The 19,118-nt window shown below is 36.4% G+C and overlaps 1 protein-coding gene across 1 annotated transcript in view; it reads right to left on the bottom strand.

Annotated features, from left to right (window-relative positions):
• Window positions 1-1,506: 1,506 nt before the first annotated feature.
• LOC100216241 (uncharacterized) overlaps window positions 1,507-19,118 on the bottom strand; it is a 49,550-nt gene continuing 31,938 nt past the window's right edge. Inside the window, exon 3 of the mRNA NM_001142208.1 lies at window positions 1,507-4,414. Within this exon, the coding sequence (NP_001135680.1) occupies window positions 4,218-4,414 (197 nt within the window). The 3' untranslated portion in view covers window positions 1,507-4,217. The remainder of the gene's footprint in view (window positions 4,415-19,118) is intronic.

The following is a 19,118-nucleotide window of genomic DNA, read 5'->3' as shown; positions in this document are numbered from 1 at the left end:
TTTTCTCTTCAGCAGCTTGCAGAGAGAAAGAAAGTTCCTTGTTAAAATACAAATAAAACAAGTTTGTGCTTCTAGCGTTATGTTTTTGAGTCCTAATATTACGGAGGAGCTGAGGTGAAGTTCTGATCCATTCTGTCCATTAGCTGCATTGCATCAAAAGAGAACTACAAGCCTTTGCGTTGTTACTTGTGTCAATACCAATGGCAACAGATAACCAGTATATAACTAGATATATATATATATATATATATATATATATATATATATATATATATATATATATCTACATAGAGGGTAGGGTATGTCTCTTCCAGAATGCAGACGAGGAGAAGACACGTGCTAAGTTCAGTTAGGCTCAAGAAGCCACAAGTACTGGAATTAAAGAAACATCACCTGGGAAAATGGAGGGTGGCTTGACAAAGCTCTTTGTCTAGGAAGGAGGAAGTGGGGAAAAATGCCCTTTTGTTATTGTTCATACCTTAAAAATATCTTTTAAACACTAATCATATCCACTAGAATTGTTTTGTCACCAATAAAGATTTATTACAGGTTAGTTAGGATCACGTACAAGGTACTGTTTTACTATTACAGAGAAAAAGGTAATCATTTTTATATATCATTATATATATGTATAATTTTTTTAACAATATATTTTCAATAAATTTTTGATAAAACATTGAAGGGTGTGCTGGCCACAGATGATTATTTTCTATATATACATAATTTTGGCTATGCACCCCGCAGAATATTGAGCCTTGGAGTGCGGACACCATTTGGATTGATATATATATGTATATATATATATATATATATATATATATAGACATACATACACACACACATTTGTATTGTAGTTTATATCTAGGAATGTGTGACAAGAATACTAACAGGGCAGGTTGCATTAGTCTTCGGGGGATTTGAAGCAAAACCATTTTCCATGGATTTTCCATGGATTTTTTTCGTTTCCTTATTTTTTCGACATGCTACCCATAGTGGAGGAAAACACAATCTTTAATTAATACTAGGTATTAAAATTAAAAAATAAAAGTAACTGAGTATTGTTTTTAAAATCTAAATGGTTAATTCCCCTTTAAAGCAATACTGTTTCCTGTTTTTAAAATAATTAAAAAAAAAAATCATCAAATAATAAAAGCATTAAGTGTAAATTGTAACAGTAATTCAGGGCCTATTGTATACACCCTGTGTTCTCATTTATCTCCCTTCTTATAAAATCTTTCAAGTTCACAAATTACTTCCTGGAGCCAAGGAGAACCAATGATTGAAACCATTTAATTCAATTATAGACTGATTTTATGAACACTGAAGCATTCTTCTTTAGTTGGTGACTATATTCATCCAGTCTTGCTGAGTCAGTCTTTGCCACACAAACTGTCTCATAACCTACAATACATTTTGTTGCTGACTATGGATTTTTTTTTTTCAGAATTTAAGGGGCCAGCCATTTAAATAGCTTACTGAACTAAATTAAATAATGCTTTTTTTTTCTTTTTTTTATATTTTATAGCAAGTTAAACATCATATCACAATTCTCTAGATTGCTGGAATAAAGAATAAATAAAGAAAGAAGGTGCAAAAAAAAAAGAAAGGAGAAGGAAAGAACAAAGGCATAAACAAAATATTAAAGGTTTTATTTGAGCCCGGGGTCAGTTTTTGCTTTATCAAAGATAGTCCTGTTGAGGAGGGCATTAGCTCCAGCTAAATTAATCCTACATGTTTGGGACTGATAAGGTATTTCTCCATTTAAGGTGGGCGGTCTGCAGCAGTCGATTGTCTGATTGGTGGCTATAACAAGTCCCATAATAAACAAACTTTGTTAAAGTTTGTGATTGGTGAAGGGCTGCTAAATATTCCGTGCGGCGGATGTCCTGAATTGCAGTTTCTGGTTCTGTTTTTGTTGGTTTCTTCCAGTTCCGGGCAAGTAGCCATTAGGCTGCAGTTAGTATTAAGTTAGCCAGTTTCTGGACATGATTTTTGAGTTTTGAGAATGGGAGGGTCCAGCTGCAGGTTTCTCCCCAGTAGCAGTTCTTAGAAAGATAGTACAGTTCTCCAGTAGCCACTTATAACAGGGCAATTCCAAAATATATAGTCTATTGTGCCTTCTTGTCCACATTGCCTCCAACATGTGGAGGAAGTATTTGGGTATATGGCATGGAGCCTTGTGGGAGTCATGTAACAGTGCATTAGAATTTTATAACTTGTTTCCTTATGTATGACACAAACTGAAGCATTTCTAAGATCCCATATCTCAGTTCATGTGGAGAGTGGTAATTCTTTTTCTATAATTTGTTCCCATTTAATCGTATATCCATGCTTAGCAAAGCTCTCCTCTGGGGAGGTATTAAGCAAGCTATATATAGAAAGAAAAGGCCACTTCTGGAAGTTCAGGTGGCAACAATTGCATCAAATGGATAGCGTTCCAGTGGTAGTTGGGTTCCTCCCAATTGCTGGACAAAGTGACGGATCTGATTTTATTGATAAAATAAGGTATTGGCAATGCCAAATTTTGTCTGGAGATCCTGTAATGTGTACATTTTGCGAGTTCTTGCATCATAGTAGGGATGTGGTTTTCCAGACTGTAGAGTAAGATTTGGCAATGCCCGGAGGAATTGGATTTCCAAACACTGGGGTTAGTCTATATGGTTTCTGAGTGACGTTATAAAGACTATCTACATATTCCATATTGAGAGAGTCCTTTTATGTCAGAAGGTATATGTGTGTTCCATAACAAGAAATATTGTATGATGTTACATTGTCCTTTTCCAGAGCCACCTACTTCCCACACTCTGCTCGCTTTGACCATGCGCAGCTTGGTGTAAATGAGCCTCTAAGTAATATTTGTGTACATCAGGGGCACCCAAACCCCCGCGCGAGGTGGGGGTGTTTAAGATTTTGTGGGTAATTCTATGTGATTTGGAGCCACAAATAAATTTTGTTATTCTCTTTTGTATCATTTTGAGTATGGAAAGGGGGACTTGTACTGGTAGCGTTTTGATGTAGTAGAGCAGCCTAGGGAGAGAGTCCATTTTTACTGAGGCTATTCTACCCAGCCATGAATAATGATTTTTTTAAACCATAGTTTATTTTCAACACTTTTATCAAGATTTGGTTGGATAAAAGTTTGGAAAGCCCTGATAAAATATAACCAACAACTTTGTTTTCTCTAGATATGGAGAAGTACTAAAGGATCAGGCTGTATATATACAATCTCTGATTCTGATTAAATACTATATATTATTCTAATAGGGGGTTGCCAAATATAGATTGTGATCTATCAGTAGATCTTGAGGAGCCCAACATTGTCTATTTATAACTAAGTCCATAAGAACATTCTTCTGGATACATCTTTAGTTTTATAAAACAGTAAGTCAAAGAACAAAAAGAAAAAGAAAGCAAAAAGGATTACAAAGACACACTAGGCAATTAGTCGCCCTGCAATAGATCACCTCTATCACCGTCGACTCATCTCCATATGTTTCCACACTGGTGACTAGTTGCCTATTGTGTCATTGCCCTAAATGGAGCACATTCACAATAACTTTTGCAAGTTTAACAATGGAAAACCCACACATGGTAACTTTACAAAACAAGACTTGCTACAGAAATCATGGGCGACTCTGTTCTCATATATTTGCATTAAACAGGGACTGGCAAGGTTTTATTGAATGTTTCATTAAATGACAATTTTTAAGAATAAGCCACTAAAATAATAGATTATCACTAAATGACCTACTTCCATGATAACTGCTCTTGAGAATTTTGCAGAATGTTAATGTTATTTTGCCAATAGTAACTGAAACCCTCCACAGGAAAATGATCAGTTTCCAAACAATGGACCCAAAGCACAAAAGCATCGGCAGTAAAATACTGCTAATGTTCACTTTTAGCCAGATAAATTGGCCACTGACTTACTTCTGACATAAATAACTTTCTGGTAAGCATCAATATGAATTAATTTATGTAATCTCATGGCTGAAGTGTTTAGTGTAATTTACAGGAGAGTAACTTTGTGTTCAGAGGCTGTTACCAAGAAGCCGATGTTTTATGAGTTGGAGGAATTCAGTTATGGTTACTGTTAACTCCCAAGCTCCCCCTTTCCAAATGTTCTGGCCTCATGTTTGTTGGTTCTATTCGTTCCCTGACAGGCCTAACTAATAAAGTGAGAAATAAACTAAAATAACAACTCACACATAGTAAAATTACATAATTTTGTCATGATGTATTGTAACTAAAAACCACACAAAACATTTAATTATTTGACAGATTATAAAAAAAGGAAATAAAGATACCCAAAGGTCTGGGTGGGGTACCACATTACCCTTTTTGACTTTTTTGCGACTGAGGTTTGATGAGGTTGCATTCTGGTTTCGGGTCCCCACCTTTTCAGGGAAATTATCTAGGAAAAAAAATACATTGGAATAATAATATCATGATGTGGGTTTACATCATTAAATACAACTGTTTTTAATTTATTAATTGCTACCATTAAATATACCATAGAGAATAGTATTTTGGATTCATTTGTTAAAGTACCAATCAGATCAGGCTGTTTTAAAGCAGGCAGGTAATATAAGCCACCCCTCTCCCACTCACAACATATGTTGTATACATTGTATAATATAAGGAATGATTTCAATAAATCATTCTATTAAAAAAAAAACATCGATTTGCTAAAGAATCTTTCATGTTTGCTTTTATGCATATTCCTGAGAAATGCTGCAATGGACACTGTTTCGTTCACGGATACTTTTAGCCTTTCCATGAGTGTAGTCTAGTGATTCCCAACCAGTGGGGATCAAACAACATGTTGCTCAAGCTACCCTTTAATGTTGCTCCTAGTGATCGCCGGTGGGATGGTAGTTCGGGGAGATTAGTCGCCCGTGACAAGGGAGATTTGTCGCGGGCGACTAATCTCCCCGTGTGCCAGAGCCCTTAAGTGTGCTGCCTACAAAACCTCTAGTTAACTCATGGCAACCTATCAAATTTTTGTTTTAATTGTTATACTGGCAGATGGCTTTAAAAAAGTTCATTAAGTTAGTTGCTATGTGTCCTGTTGAATGAGCCTCATGTTCTGAGAGCAACTAGTTTTAAATTATGCTCCATTAGTTTGGAACATGCAGCCCAAAATATCTGAAATTTATAAGTACAAATGCATACTGTAAGTCTGCAAGGTAAGCTTTAATTAAAGATTCTCTTGTGTACAAGATTATGAAATATAAAACATAAATGTATGTTTGCAAAGTAAAAAAACACATGCAATCTGTTTATTTGCATTGTTTTTAAAATATATTTAAACATTATGTTCCTCTGATTGTGTGTTAAAATGACAGCATGAAATGAAGTGCTTTATTTCAGTGACAATAGTTCTGAAGATTAAAATCAACCACTTCCAGCAGGCAGACTCCTGAATAGAGAGAATACAGGGAGGGCTTGAGTGTAACTGGTTTCCTTGGCTATAATTCTTCCATTCAGAAGGGTTCATTCACAATTCTCATGACTACTAGCATTACCATTGTTTTTGTTCCACTAGTTCATAATCCACAACCTGGTGAAATCTGGGTTATACAGACCTCCTTTTATTGGAAATTTAGACATGATCTTGGATATTCTTGGGCTACAAAGTAATACGTAAATAAATATATAAAATACAAACATAAAAAACATGTTCTCTCTAATGAAAATACAAGCATGTTTGTGGTCAGGACTCTACTATTTAATTTAGCTTAAGAAAAGTAATCCTTTAGAAAACAATAGGGCTGCTATCTAGAGGACATAGAAGGCTGCTGCAGGGAGCCCAATGAATTTCACGTCTGGACAGCAGTTTTCTAATTTTTTTTTTTTTTTTTATTATGCTGCAAAATCTTGGCCCCCTAGTACCTGGGCAGGCAAAGCAATACCTAAAATCTAGCGTTGCTTTCAAATGGCCAATTGCGTTTGTCATAGGGGTGATATAGGGACAACTATTTTGTTTGGCGATGCCCAAAGTGGCCCTTCTTGGTCTCTCTTGACCACAATTGCAATCCATTTTTAGCCAAAGAAAGAACTTACTCTTAAGGATATTGTTACCCCATAATTGTATCACTTTGTTTTCTACAAGCTTAAATAGTTTTGTGTTATTTCTTCAACATAAGAGATTCAGTGCAGGACAGACCCATCTGGAAATATACAACTCCACAGCCCAGTGTAGTCCTTACTTAATGAGATGTAAGTTTACCGCTCAAAGTGATTCTCAATTACATATACTGTATATTAAGGTAGTCAGTAGTTTGGTATCATATATGCCAATAAGCTGCCAGTCAGATAAAAATGGGCATTAAGGGCAATAACTGATGGGCTGTTTTGCTGCCCAAGTCAAATTCATGGACAACAAAACATCCCAAAATACCTTATCTTGGCCCACAATTTATAAAGTTACTGGGGGGGGGTGGGGTTAGTGGTTACATTTCCTTTAAAAGGGTGGTTCACATTGGTATCTTCTGGCATACTAGCAACTGGTCTTCATTTTTTTTTTTTTTTTTTTAATTATCTTCTACATCCTTCCAGCTTTCAAATGGTGGTCCCTTACCCACTCAGCCAAAGAGCTAGTATTTTATTATATAGCTGCTGAAATTCCAAACTGGAGAGCTACTGAATAAAAAACTAAATAACTGAAAAGTCACAAAAAAAATTTAAACGAATTGCAAATTACCTTAGAATATGTTTGTCTATGTCATACTAAAAGTTAATTTAGCAATGGACAACCCCTTTAACACTATATATGTATATATATAAAAAGTGACTGGATGCACAGAACAAATAAATTATATGAAATATGAAAAAGAACGATGTCAAGGCTTTCGTAAAAATTTAACTCAAATACAATAAAAGTGATTATTTTATTCCGTAAAGCTTACTTAACTTTTTCACTTTCTTTGGTAAATCAGATGCAGGTTTCTCGAAGCATACTAATAAGCTTGGTGATGTAAAGAGTAATAGATCATTCATACCTCCCAAATGTCCTGATTTTCACAAGACAGTCCCGATTTTAACAGCTCAGCCCACAGTCCCGAGTTCTTATTGAAAAGTCCCTCATTTCCCTTTGATTTCCTGGGGGAGCGTGGCGTACCACGTGAAATGCGTAGGGAAAACTGGAACTTCTGCTTGAATGACTACTTGTACAACGTTATTTATTATGTTTGAGAGTATACCCAATTGGGATTTTTTTTTCTACTAAAAAATACTTATTTCACTATCCAGTATTCCTGTTTTTATCCTGAATGCTTTTGGAGACTTCATGTATTTATTTGGCTTATATCCCCCACATCTGGTGAGTAGGCAATCTGCACTGCACTTTCACTATTTGACTTTATATAAGGGAATACTTCACATGCATCGAAATGAAAGTTTTAGCAGCACATTTACTAGAATCTGATTTGTTTCTGGGCTTAAAACACGATATGGTAAAAATGTGGTGTAACCACGATAATTTCCGAAATTCGAAAATGTCACGAAAATGCTTTTATCGTTCGTACGAATTGCGTTCCGAAAGTCACAATATTTTCGTGCTGAAAAGTTCTTTAAGCCACCAAAACCTTTCTGGTTTTGATGCCTTCCATGTCTGGCTATGAAAGCCTTCCATAGGACTCAATGGTACTCGACAGATCAAACCTGGCAAAAAGATAGTCTCGAGGAAAGTTTAACCAAAGCTTTAAAGAATTCCAGAATTTTCGTAGTCTTTGCGCAAAATACGTTTTATTTGTGGAAATTTAACGAAAACTGAGAAAAACTTGTGGAATTTTAACGAACTTTTCCCATACACGAAATTATCTCAAAATTGTTTAGTGAATGGGCCCCTTATTATCTTCTGAACCAGGTGAATTATTTTGCACTTCCCACAGAGTTTGTTTTCAAACTTTAAATAACCTGCCAAATTTTTCAAAAATGGGAGTGGTATTTAGAGGGTGTGGTTGCAAGAATGGGCATGGTCAAAAATTTTTACTGTGCTAGGCATGCCATTTCTTTTTGTCCTCCTTTATATTTTTATATCTAGTGTTGGGCAAAACACAAAACCAAAGATAGAGATGAAATTTCCCCTCCCAGACAAACACTTTGAGACCAATTCATTAAAGCATGAAAAATTAGCATTTTTTCTAATTTTTAGAACTTCTTGTATCAACCACGATAATATCGTTACAATTACGCAACTTTTTCGCGTTTTGCACTAATTTGCACAAAAAAGTCTACAACCATTTTGGAATTCATTCAAGCTTTGGGATCGTGACTATCTTTTGGGCAGGTTGGAGCTGCGGAGTGCTATTAAATCCTATGGAAGGCTTCCAAAATAATGCATTGAAGTTTCAAAGCCAGAAAGGTTTTTGAGCCGTTTACGATCGTTCAGATATGAAAATTTCTGGGACTTTGGATCGCAACCACAATATTTTCGAACGACCAAGAAAATAATTTTTGCAAATCAGAAATTATCGTGGTTACTCCAAATTTTTTTCCAGTCGTGCTTTTAATTGGTGAAAATTCGTGCTTTAATGAATAGGCCCCTTTATATACTGCAGGCTTAACTAAAAGGTGTGTTTAAACCAATAAATACATTTCAAATTCTTATTTTACAGGGAAACCCACTGGCTGGAGCCTCATTATGGGGTTTGCCCAAGCAATCACATAAAATCTGGAGGCTTACACTTTTATTGGAAAATTAGACATTCTCTATCATTTCGAGGCAGTACCAGAAATTGTTTACACAATTTGTGTAATATATAATATAATATATATGTATATGTGTAATACTGTTACTGCTCCAAATGCTTAGGTATCAATTGCTTTACCATAAATCAAAAGACGGCTCCAAACGCATTAGACAGCAAGGATATCCACTTGAAAAAAATTGGCTTTATTAATCCATTAAAAACATCATTTGCTTTAAACTAAACCATGTATTCCATGTACCCCAGTTTAATTTCTTCATATGTATGCTCTTATTATGATAATAAAAAATATTCTCAACCCTAGGATAACTGGTAGATCAGCCACTTCATCCTCTCAGTATTCAGCAGTTTCGCAGATGAAACGCTTACTGTGCTTTATACTTCTTACACTGCTTTTCTGAATTGCATAAAAAGGACAATTTTTATGCCAGAAACAAACTTCATATAAAATTGCTCATTGTTTTCTTTTTTATTTGCTATTAAGCAGATTAATATCTCTCACAGCGTGCAATCTTAAGAAGCTGATCTAATACATCAAAAAAGCAAATAAGACGTGTGTACATTAGTCATGCTAATGAGCTACCAGGGTGTTAATTGCTGGAGTGTATCCAATTAGCATAATAATGCAAGGCATGTAACATACAAAATGGAACACTGTGTCACAATATGACCCATTACAATAAAACGATACTCCCACTTGCCACTATTTGGCACATACTGTGTCTATATATTTCATACATGGGTGGAAGTGAAAAGCTGAACAAAATAAACAGTTCTTTGTTAGAGTACACAAGCATTTCAGTGGCATACATATAATGAAAACAATTTGAAAATAGTAATACACTGAAGTGACCAAAACTTTAGGATTTTGAACAAAATCAACAGTTCTTTAGAGTACACAACCATTTCAGTGGCATATACTGTGTATAGTTAAAACAATTTGAAAACAGTAATACAGTGACCAAAACTTTAGGATTTGTAATTATAGTGATGACAGAGCACCTAATGTGTGAACTTTGTCTATGTCTAAAATTACTTTAAAGTGTTCAGCACAACATACCTTTCTCCCTGCATTCAGTTTTTATTTTGTTTCTAAATCACAAGCAGCACAACTAAAGTTCTTTTAGCTACTTCCTGGTCTAGCTTGATGCTCCGCCCCCTTTTCTTTTCTGATCTTTCCTCTCTTTGGCTGTAAAAATGGTCAAAGAGGTGCCTACTGTACATGCCTCTGATTTCCATTGGAGAAGCGACAGTAAGCATGTGCAGTGGGCATATTTACAGTCAAAGATGGAAGGAGAGCTCAGAAAAAAGGGGATAGAGCTTCATGCTAGAAAGTAGCTGAAATTAGCTACTCTTAAGCTGCTAATGATTAAGAAAGGACATACTATTGGCTGTTGTAAGAAAAAAATCTGTTTTTTAATTCTTGCACTAAACAGGACAAAGACTGAAACAGAGAGCTTTATATTCATCTTCCTGGTTCTTGTAAGCAACTGCAGGAGGAGGAAAATCCTGATATGGCATGTGGTTGGGAAAGGAAAGGGGTTTGTTGATACAGAGGAAGAAAAAATTAAAACAAAACAATGATCAGTGAGTGCTTTAAAATAGGAAAGAATTAGGAAAACAGAGATGAGAATAGGAAGAATGCATTTTCAACACAAGTCCCATTTATTATGCTCATTTTATACAAAGACGCAAATAGATGTACACTGTCCCCTTACATGCCAATAACATTGCACAGACACACTAATCAGCTCATAGCAGGACATCTCCTGTTTACCTTCAGGTTGTGTTTCCTCATAAGTGTAATAGCAATCACACTCAAATACGACCAATCAAATACAGCTGCTATGCGACACATAGTACCCAACTTAAGATATGAAGGCGCAAAACATAAAATCTTAGTTAAGACATGAAGTTGTTCCTTTTAATATTTTTTATTCTAATCTTATTACATAAAATATGTACCCATGACTTTCTAATATAATCAATTATTTTAGTTCCTCTTATACCAGAGGGCTGTTGTATAGGTTCCCATGGCCAGCAGCTCTATGACATATATGATAATGACGTACAAGATAGAACCCGCCTGTTCCCACAGATCTTCCAAGGTGCTACAACCTGACACAGGATACTTTATGCAACTAGTGTCCTAGATGCTCAGGCAGTGCACCCAGTATGGCCTACGAACCACAAGTGTAAAAATAGGAGGGATACAGTGAAGGAATATAAAAGGTAAGTGAAGATTAGGGGGCTGTAATACTTTAGCCCTTAAATTCAATATTGTTCTTAAATATTACATTTAAACATACTATAATAATATGAACTTTAAGACAGACAATAGACTCTTCAATGACACAATTTATAGTTTAAAACATTATTTTCTGAGAATCAAATCTTCAAACAGATCTTGAAGGGAACCATATTTTGAAATATAAACCAATTATTTGTCATCCTTAAGAGTCTTAAGTGGATTTTAATGTTAGGCCCCAAACAAATTAGCTGATTAAATTACACAGTAAATTAAAAATCTTTTGCATGTCTTAAATTGTGACATAAAATGAACCGGGAGATTGAATTGCAAATTAGCCAGTAGCGCACATTGCAAGCCTGACCTTTGTACTATTGTTTTAACAAGCAGAAAAGCTCTTTTCAGGCCTGCAGTGGCATTCTTTCCCAGGGAGCTGCTTAACTCTTTCCAACAGGGCCGAAATTAGAGATGTGGGGGCCACAGGCACTGCAGAAAAGCTGGGAACCCAATCTAGGAGAAAAAAAATACATTGAGGAATACCCAGCCAGTGACACTCAAGCCGTAATTTAATACAACTCCCAGAATCCTCTCTACTGCCTTCAGTTTTCAGTGGGATGCTGAGTTTTTACAACAGCTCAAACAGAAGAGTGGACATCCCTGATATGTATAGAATTCCACAATCTGAACAGTATAATATGTCTTTTGTACTTTTACCACCCCCTCCTAAGGACCACTGTGACAGAAATGCCCACTCTGCCCTACCCTGAAGCCTATGGCACACCCAGCTGTGTATGCAATGGTATGCAAAAACTCGGGGCAGATTTATCAAAATTTGATAACATTTTTAATTTTTTTTCTCACCAGAAAAATGATTTGGAACCAAAATTGTGTGATTGTATGCTATATTAGCACCACTATATCCTTATTAGTATTTTATCCACTATATTTCTGAACATGCAAGGCTTATTTACAAACTCCTAGGGCACAAGAGAGCACCCCTTAGTGCTTACATAGAGAGCACATGCACTCACGGGGTTGCTGCTCTTTGTGCAAAATCCAATGCTCAGGGTCAGGAGGTGCAGCTCAGCCCTGTCCTTATACCTTGTGCCTCTGAATGAGGAACAATGTACAGGGCAGGGTGGGGTCATCTATGTGCCTTCTCCAACCCCTCACTATTACAGCTCTAGCTATTACACCTGTACGATTTCCCTGGCAGTTGTCTGACAGTGGCACAGATTTTACAGGGACATGCCAGCACCGGAAGGGTGTGCTGCAGCTGTATGATTTTGCTGGTCTCAGGGGAGAAGCGCACTGCAGCAGTACAAAAGATGACTTATAATGCAGAAAGATTTGACTGGAGAGGACTTCTGCAGAGAGAATTCAACCCAGAACTGGGTCGAACTGGGTTTTTATCCTTTTTTGCAAAAAAACAAAGAAAGGTTAAACCATCAGGGGGTGCCAAAATGTTAGGCACTGCCCAAGTGATTATAATTGCTCACCTGATTGCAGTGCTCTTGTTGACTAAAAACAGCACTGGCCTGGGGTATTTCAATAGAAGCTCCTCATTACCATCTTTTTCCTCTTCTAATGCCTTTTCTTCATTCCAGGCAAGACCAGTAGAATGAAAAACAAACTTAGATGGAAAAAGCAGACTCACTATATTATGCTTGCACTCATCCATGCGAAGAAAAGAAAACAGAAGAAGGAGATTGTGTCGAAAAAGCTTCTACAAAAATACCCCAGCCCAGTGCAGTTTTCTGCTAACAGGAACACCCGCCCAGGGTAAGGTAAGCAATAATAAGCACTGAGGGGTGGCAAACACTTTGGCACCCCTCCTCATCAATTCACCTTTTGTTCACATTTTGTAAAAAAAAAAATAATAATCCATGGGATACTGTAAGGTGCTGTCAAAATCTTGCAATAGTTTTGGTGTCATTCCACAGAGAAAAACTGGCAGTGCAATAACACTTTTATTGATTGCCTATATTATGTTATTCTTGGGACTTTGACTCTTTTACTTTTTTGAAGGGATTGTGTAATTTAGGATTAATCTTTGCGTGTAATGATTAGCGCCAAGCACTCTTTGTAGTGCCATTTTAGCAAATTGTATTAAAAGATGGCTTAAAGGAGAAGCAAAGGTCAACAAAAGTAAAAAGACATACATGATGAACACTATGCACAGAGTTTATTATACCTTGTTGGCAGTTTCCCTCTAGATGCCCTTTTTTGTGGTCTTTTTTTCCTGACAAGAATCACTGGAAATATGGACCAGAGATCTCTTATTTTCAGCTCTGTGCACCAATGCATATGTACATGATTTCTATTCTAATTTTATAGTGTCCTCCATTCTCCTTTATGATAGCCACCAATGAGACAATTGTGCTCTACAATTATGTATTTTCTAATCAAACTGTGTAATAATCAGTGTTGAGCCCCGACAACCAATTTTCCTGAAAACGGTGGGTACAGTCACATCAATAATGTATGTGTGCCTATGCATGTGTAGGTCAAAGATTATAACCACCGCCATAGAAATGTTCATGGAACTTATTATCAAACTTAGAACTGTGTTTTTAAATTGTTAATCTGCCTATTCTAGCTCTTTTTAGCCAGCAAATGAAAATGAATACTTTCTGGTTGTAAAAAAAAAAAACATCTAAGTGTAACATCTGTTTCTTCGATTGCCAAAATTCTGACCATGTGGGAAGTGCCTAATTGCTGGAAGACAGACCTGGCAGAAGCCTAATATGGAAGGAGATTATCTGTGCCAAAGGCAACATAATTATCTACTTCAAAAGGACCAAACATGGAGTAGTCTCCATAACAAATAACAAAAACCATAGATTGTTAGTTATTAAAACAATAGGCAAAACATATGTTAGTATCAAAAATTGATTCTAATTAAGTCTTTTTGAACAATCATAAAATCCTCCCCCTCATCAAAAGAGGTGGAGGATAGTAGCACTGACAGCAATTAGTAACAAGAAACCTGAATTAAGGCTGTTAGGTTAAGTAGCATGAAGACCAATGATCCATTTTACATCTTTCATGTTAAGATGGCCAGTTAGTTTACCGCCTAGATGAGAAACCCTCTCAATTTCTAGCACTGAAAAGAAGCTGAAATCACCATCAGAACACAAAATACAATGTTCTGCCACATTTGTTTCTTTCTGATAACATATATTAGAAATATGCTTACAGATGCGCTACTTTAGCAACCTAGAGGCTTGCCCAACATGTTTTTTGAGCTATGTATAAAAGTTATTAAGTAAATAATATTCCTCTGGTTACAGTTAATATTAGGGATGTACCAAACCCACTTTTTTGTGTTTGGCCGAACCGCCGAACCTATCCTGATTAATTCTGCTGAATCCCGAACCGAATCCTAATTAGCAGTTGTCGAGTGCCGATTGTGCGGCAAAAAAAATTTCCCCCTAAAATTTAACACTTTCTGAATGCTAATTAGCATATACTAATTTATGCTGATTAGGATTCAGTTCAGCCAGGTCTGTGGATTCGTCCAAAACCGAATCCATAAAAATAAAAGGCTGGATTCGGCCCAAATCCCGAACCAAATCAGAGATTCCATGCATCCCTAGTTAATATATTGCTTAATATCCATAAAACGTGTCCCTTATAGTCACAACAGTACACATAGATAGAACATCTAGATGACCCTCATCTCTATATTCCCTAGTGTGTAAGCTATGTCAGAACAATTTACTTGAAAGCCTTTGTCAGGAGGAAAATAGGAGTTTGTGCACACTTCGATTTTTATGTACAGTCACCATTTCTCCTGCATTTTTTTCTTGTATTTACCCCTAATTACAATGTTTCTACTAGTGAACTTCCACTTTTAACCATATTCATATACTACTAGCAATACCACAAATTGATTTGTAATTAGCAAACTGTTTCACTTTGGCACTGTAAATCTACGTATTCAAAGCCATTTCTATAAATCAGTTGCCTCAAGACCCACTGACATGTCCTGTTTTAGGTTTAAATGGTGTTAGAAAGGCACAGCCAATTCATCAGGGGTCTATTCCTTTTCAAGAAAAACATAGGCTTATTTTTAAGTGTGGGACTTATCACTGGGTCAGCACATAAAATGTGCCAATTCTTCTTAAAAGGCCCTTATACCCACCCTCTAAGCCAGTGTTTTTCAACCTTTTTTGGGCAAAGGCACACTTGTTTCATGAAAAAAATCACGAGGCACACCACCATTAGAAAATGTTAAAAAATTTAACTCTGTGCCCAGCAGCAGTGCCCCCCTAGTACATTGGTGCCCAGCAGCAGTGCCCCCCTAGTACATTGGTGCCAAGAGCAGTGCCCCCCTAGTACATTGGTGCCCAGCAGCAGTGCCCCCCTAGTACATTGGTGCCAAGAGCAGTGCCCCCCTAGTACATTGGTGCCAAGAGCAGTGCCCCCCTAGTACATTGGTGCCCTGCCTACGGCACACCAGGCAACATCTCGCGGCACACTAGTGTGCCGCGGAACAGTGGTTGAAAAACGCTGCTCTAAGCTGTATGCCGCACTGCCTCAGGCAGCCAAACCGATGCCACCCCCCCTCGTGTTCAGCTTTTTTCAGAACCCTGCAAGTCTTTATGCATATCAGTAACAGAAGGTTACATATATTGATTCAGCTCTACAAAAATATTCCAACTTCAAATTCTACCTCCAAAAAAAGTTACAAAGGCAACACTTATTCATTTAGATCATGCTTCATTTTCTGCTCTACAAACAGCCTGCAACTGAATGGAAATTATTCCCTACATTTAAAATTCTATCTTTCAAAAATATGCAACATATATTTGATGGGGTACCTTTTAAAGCAACGTTTACATCATTTCTTGAACTACCATACATCTACACCTTCACATAATCAGAATAAAATAGATTTTTAATGCCCATGATTCTTCTTTTTCTTCCCTTTAGAGAGACAAAGTCTTTATAGCAGCAGAAGGATATACACAGGGTGAAGCTCACTTTAGGTCAGGAATGTTGCCCTAATTAGTTTTCCTATTCCTTTTGAGGGTTCTGTAGTTCTGTTATGTGAGCTGGATCTGACCTTAGGATTGAACACATCATTGGTATTTTTTAGGCTATTACGAGTATTCAATGTGCTGTTCTTTTTCCCTACAGAACTTGTTTGTGAAGTGCTGAAGTGCGACATGCCCTCTGAACTGTCAAGTTTCAGCACTTTGGCCTTTGTTGAAAGTGTACAAAATCTTCCTGTGTTCTGGAGAGTTTCCTTAGTTCCACTCTATACCCCCTCCAGATTGCTAAGTTTTGAGCTCCCAAGCTCTTTGTTTGTTCCTCTGCTGGCGGTCTTAGCACCTTTGTGTCTTTTTAATATGCTTTTGAAGGAAAACTCTCGGGAGATAGGCAGCAGAAGAGATAAAGATTACATTTTTTTTGAGCACGTCTCCCTGGTAATGAACATATATTAATATCCCACTTTGAAATATGAATACACTTATAACAACAAATAAATATACCACCTTAGTGGTGGATTATGGAAAACCTAGTTTTATTCATGAGAGGCATAACTATAGGGAATTAGAAAAATCTAAATAATTCTGGACTCTAATAGAGAACAACAAAGGCCAACAACTTTGGCCTCTAATATACAGTTTCTTTGTATAATTGTATCACTCCAACTTGCAGCTCAGCAGTAAAGTGTGACAGAAGTTTACCAGAGCACAGGTCACATGGCTGTGGCACCCTGGGAAATCAAGAATATGGGTAGCCCCATGTGAAATTTCAAAATTAAATATAGAATAAGAATAAAATCTGTTTGGGTTTTTGAAAAACAGATTTGAATGCAGAATTCTGCTAGAATTAAAGCAATATTTTCATGGGAAAACATGTATTTTTAAGTTTTATTTACATTTTCATTTTACATTTTTACAAGCTTTGAAGTAAATATGTTACCTTGTTGGAATGATGAATTACCCTTGCAATCAGGGAGCAAAAGGAAGGAAAATAAATGAAAAACTATAAAAAATAGAAAATCAAGACCAAATGAAATGTTGCTAAAAACAGGACTTTCTATCATATGCAAAAAGTTAAAAGGTGAGCTAACCCTTAGTAGATGATTCAAATTAGAAGCAGAAAATTTAAACATGTTCTCATTCTCTCTTTATAGTTCCTTTTTATTTAATGTATTGCAAAGTATTATGGCCATCTGGATCCTGCAGTGTTACATTTTTGTAATAATTGGAGCCATTCAATATACAAATGGTTTCAAATCTTTGCATTGTGTTAGTAAATCTTTGCTAATTCGGCCAGCTGCTCACATTCCTGCCACCAATGGCTTTTAGCCATCTAACCACATTCTTTTAATACCCACAAAACAAAATTTCTACAGCAATTTATTTTATACAGCTCCTAGGATTATTTTATCCAGTAAAATGTTATTATGCTGATGTTGTTTTGTACATACACTGGAAACAGCAGGTGCAACTAAGACTACAGTCAAAATCAACTTCATAAAGCAGAAGTTATAATGCTATTAAATTTATAAAAAAAAATTCTTTATATACAGTCCATTTCAAAGTTTAGAATATTTTGCTTAAACAAACTGCATAAACTTGCACATATAGGAACCAACAAGTAAAAGCAATAACTGTTTTCACACTGATAAGTAATTGAGGCATTGGATTTTCCCATTGTTCTTTTTCCTAATGTTTCTAATCCCCAGGTCTTAGTTTAAATTGAATTAATGCAAGTTAAGACATTCCAGAATTATTTAGCAGGTACAGCAAAGCTAGCTCAAAATGCAGCCACAATTCACAATGCTGCCATGTAACCTGCATATACAGTAGACATCATGCCAGCCCTCAAGGATTCAAGGAATTTCATCCAGACTGCTCAGTTTTAAGGCGAAGACACAAAGGGCGATTAAGCGGCACAACTTTTTAAAAAGCCGGTCGCGGCAACTTTTCAGCCATATGTTATTATAAAAGTTGTTGTGACTTTTCATGCTGCGTTTCTGCTATGTGGATTAGTCGCCATGACTTTTTAAAAAGTCATGACTACCAATCATCAGGTGTGTCTTCGCCCTTAAACATGTGTGGGTATAGTTCAGAAAGTCATTATAATATAATGCAGGGGTCCCCAACCTTTCTTACTCGTGAGCCACAGTCAGATGTACAAAAGACTTGGGGAGCAACACAAGCACCATAAAAGTTCATGGAGGAGCCAAATAAGGGCTATGATTGGCTATTAGGCAGTCTCTATGCACACTATCAGCTTACAGGGGGCTTTATTTGGTAGGAAATCTTGTTTTTATTCAACCAAAACTTGCCCCTAAGTCAGAAATTCAAAAATCACTACCTGGTTTGGGGGCACTGAGAGCTACATCCAAGGGGTTGGTGAGCAACATGTTGCCCCTGAGCCACTGGTTGGGAATCACTGATGTAATGAATTATAAAACTGTCTAACTGATTAAGAGAACTTTTGACATACATTTCAATAAAGATGCAATAGGAAAAAAACTGCTAAACTAAAACTGACACTATAATCATGTTCTGCTTTGGAATGTGTTATCTAGCCAGAAAAGCATGTGCTTGCTAGCCTATTAAAAATGCTTACAATTTCTTTTGTCATAAGAAAATTTATTGACAGGTTTCAGGATTAATTTAACATTCCTAAAATGTGTCACTCTTCCCCACTCATGTTGGAACCACTACTGCTCAGGGTCTGTTTGAAAACAAAAGACACTCAGAAAGAAGGGATCAGATTTATAATCTAAATCTAATCAATTGTGTAAACAAGTAATTCTGTACTGTTTCTAAAAGATTAAATTGCTACTCTTTATTATACCCGTGACAGCAATCTGTTTCTTCAAGCATTGTCGATAGAGTTAACAATGTAGGCCAATATATTTGACCTACCTCTCAATCCATATCCATATCCTGCTTGTAAAGAGACAGATTGTGAAAGGAAATAAGTAACTTTCAACTGTACCAAATTTAATTGATTATATCTGGAAAATTCACTATCTTTGGGAAATACATCCTATAGGCTATTTCAACTATAATGTTCAACTTTTCTTCCTTTATTTTAATCAAAGATGAAGACTTTTGTGACATTTTCAGGGGCTGTAAAGGTATAGGAATACCTTTACAGCCCCTGAACTATGCTTTAGT

This window comes from Xenopus tropicalis, chromosome 7 (assembly GCF_000004195.4).
Source record: "Xenopus tropicalis strain Nigerian chromosome 7, UCB_Xtro_10.0, whole genome shotgun sequence".
NCBI classification, from domain to species: domain Eukaryota; kingdom Metazoa; phylum Chordata; class Amphibia; order Anura; family Pipidae; genus Xenopus; species Xenopus tropicalis.
This window is presented reverse-complemented; position numbering and strand designations above follow the sequence as displayed.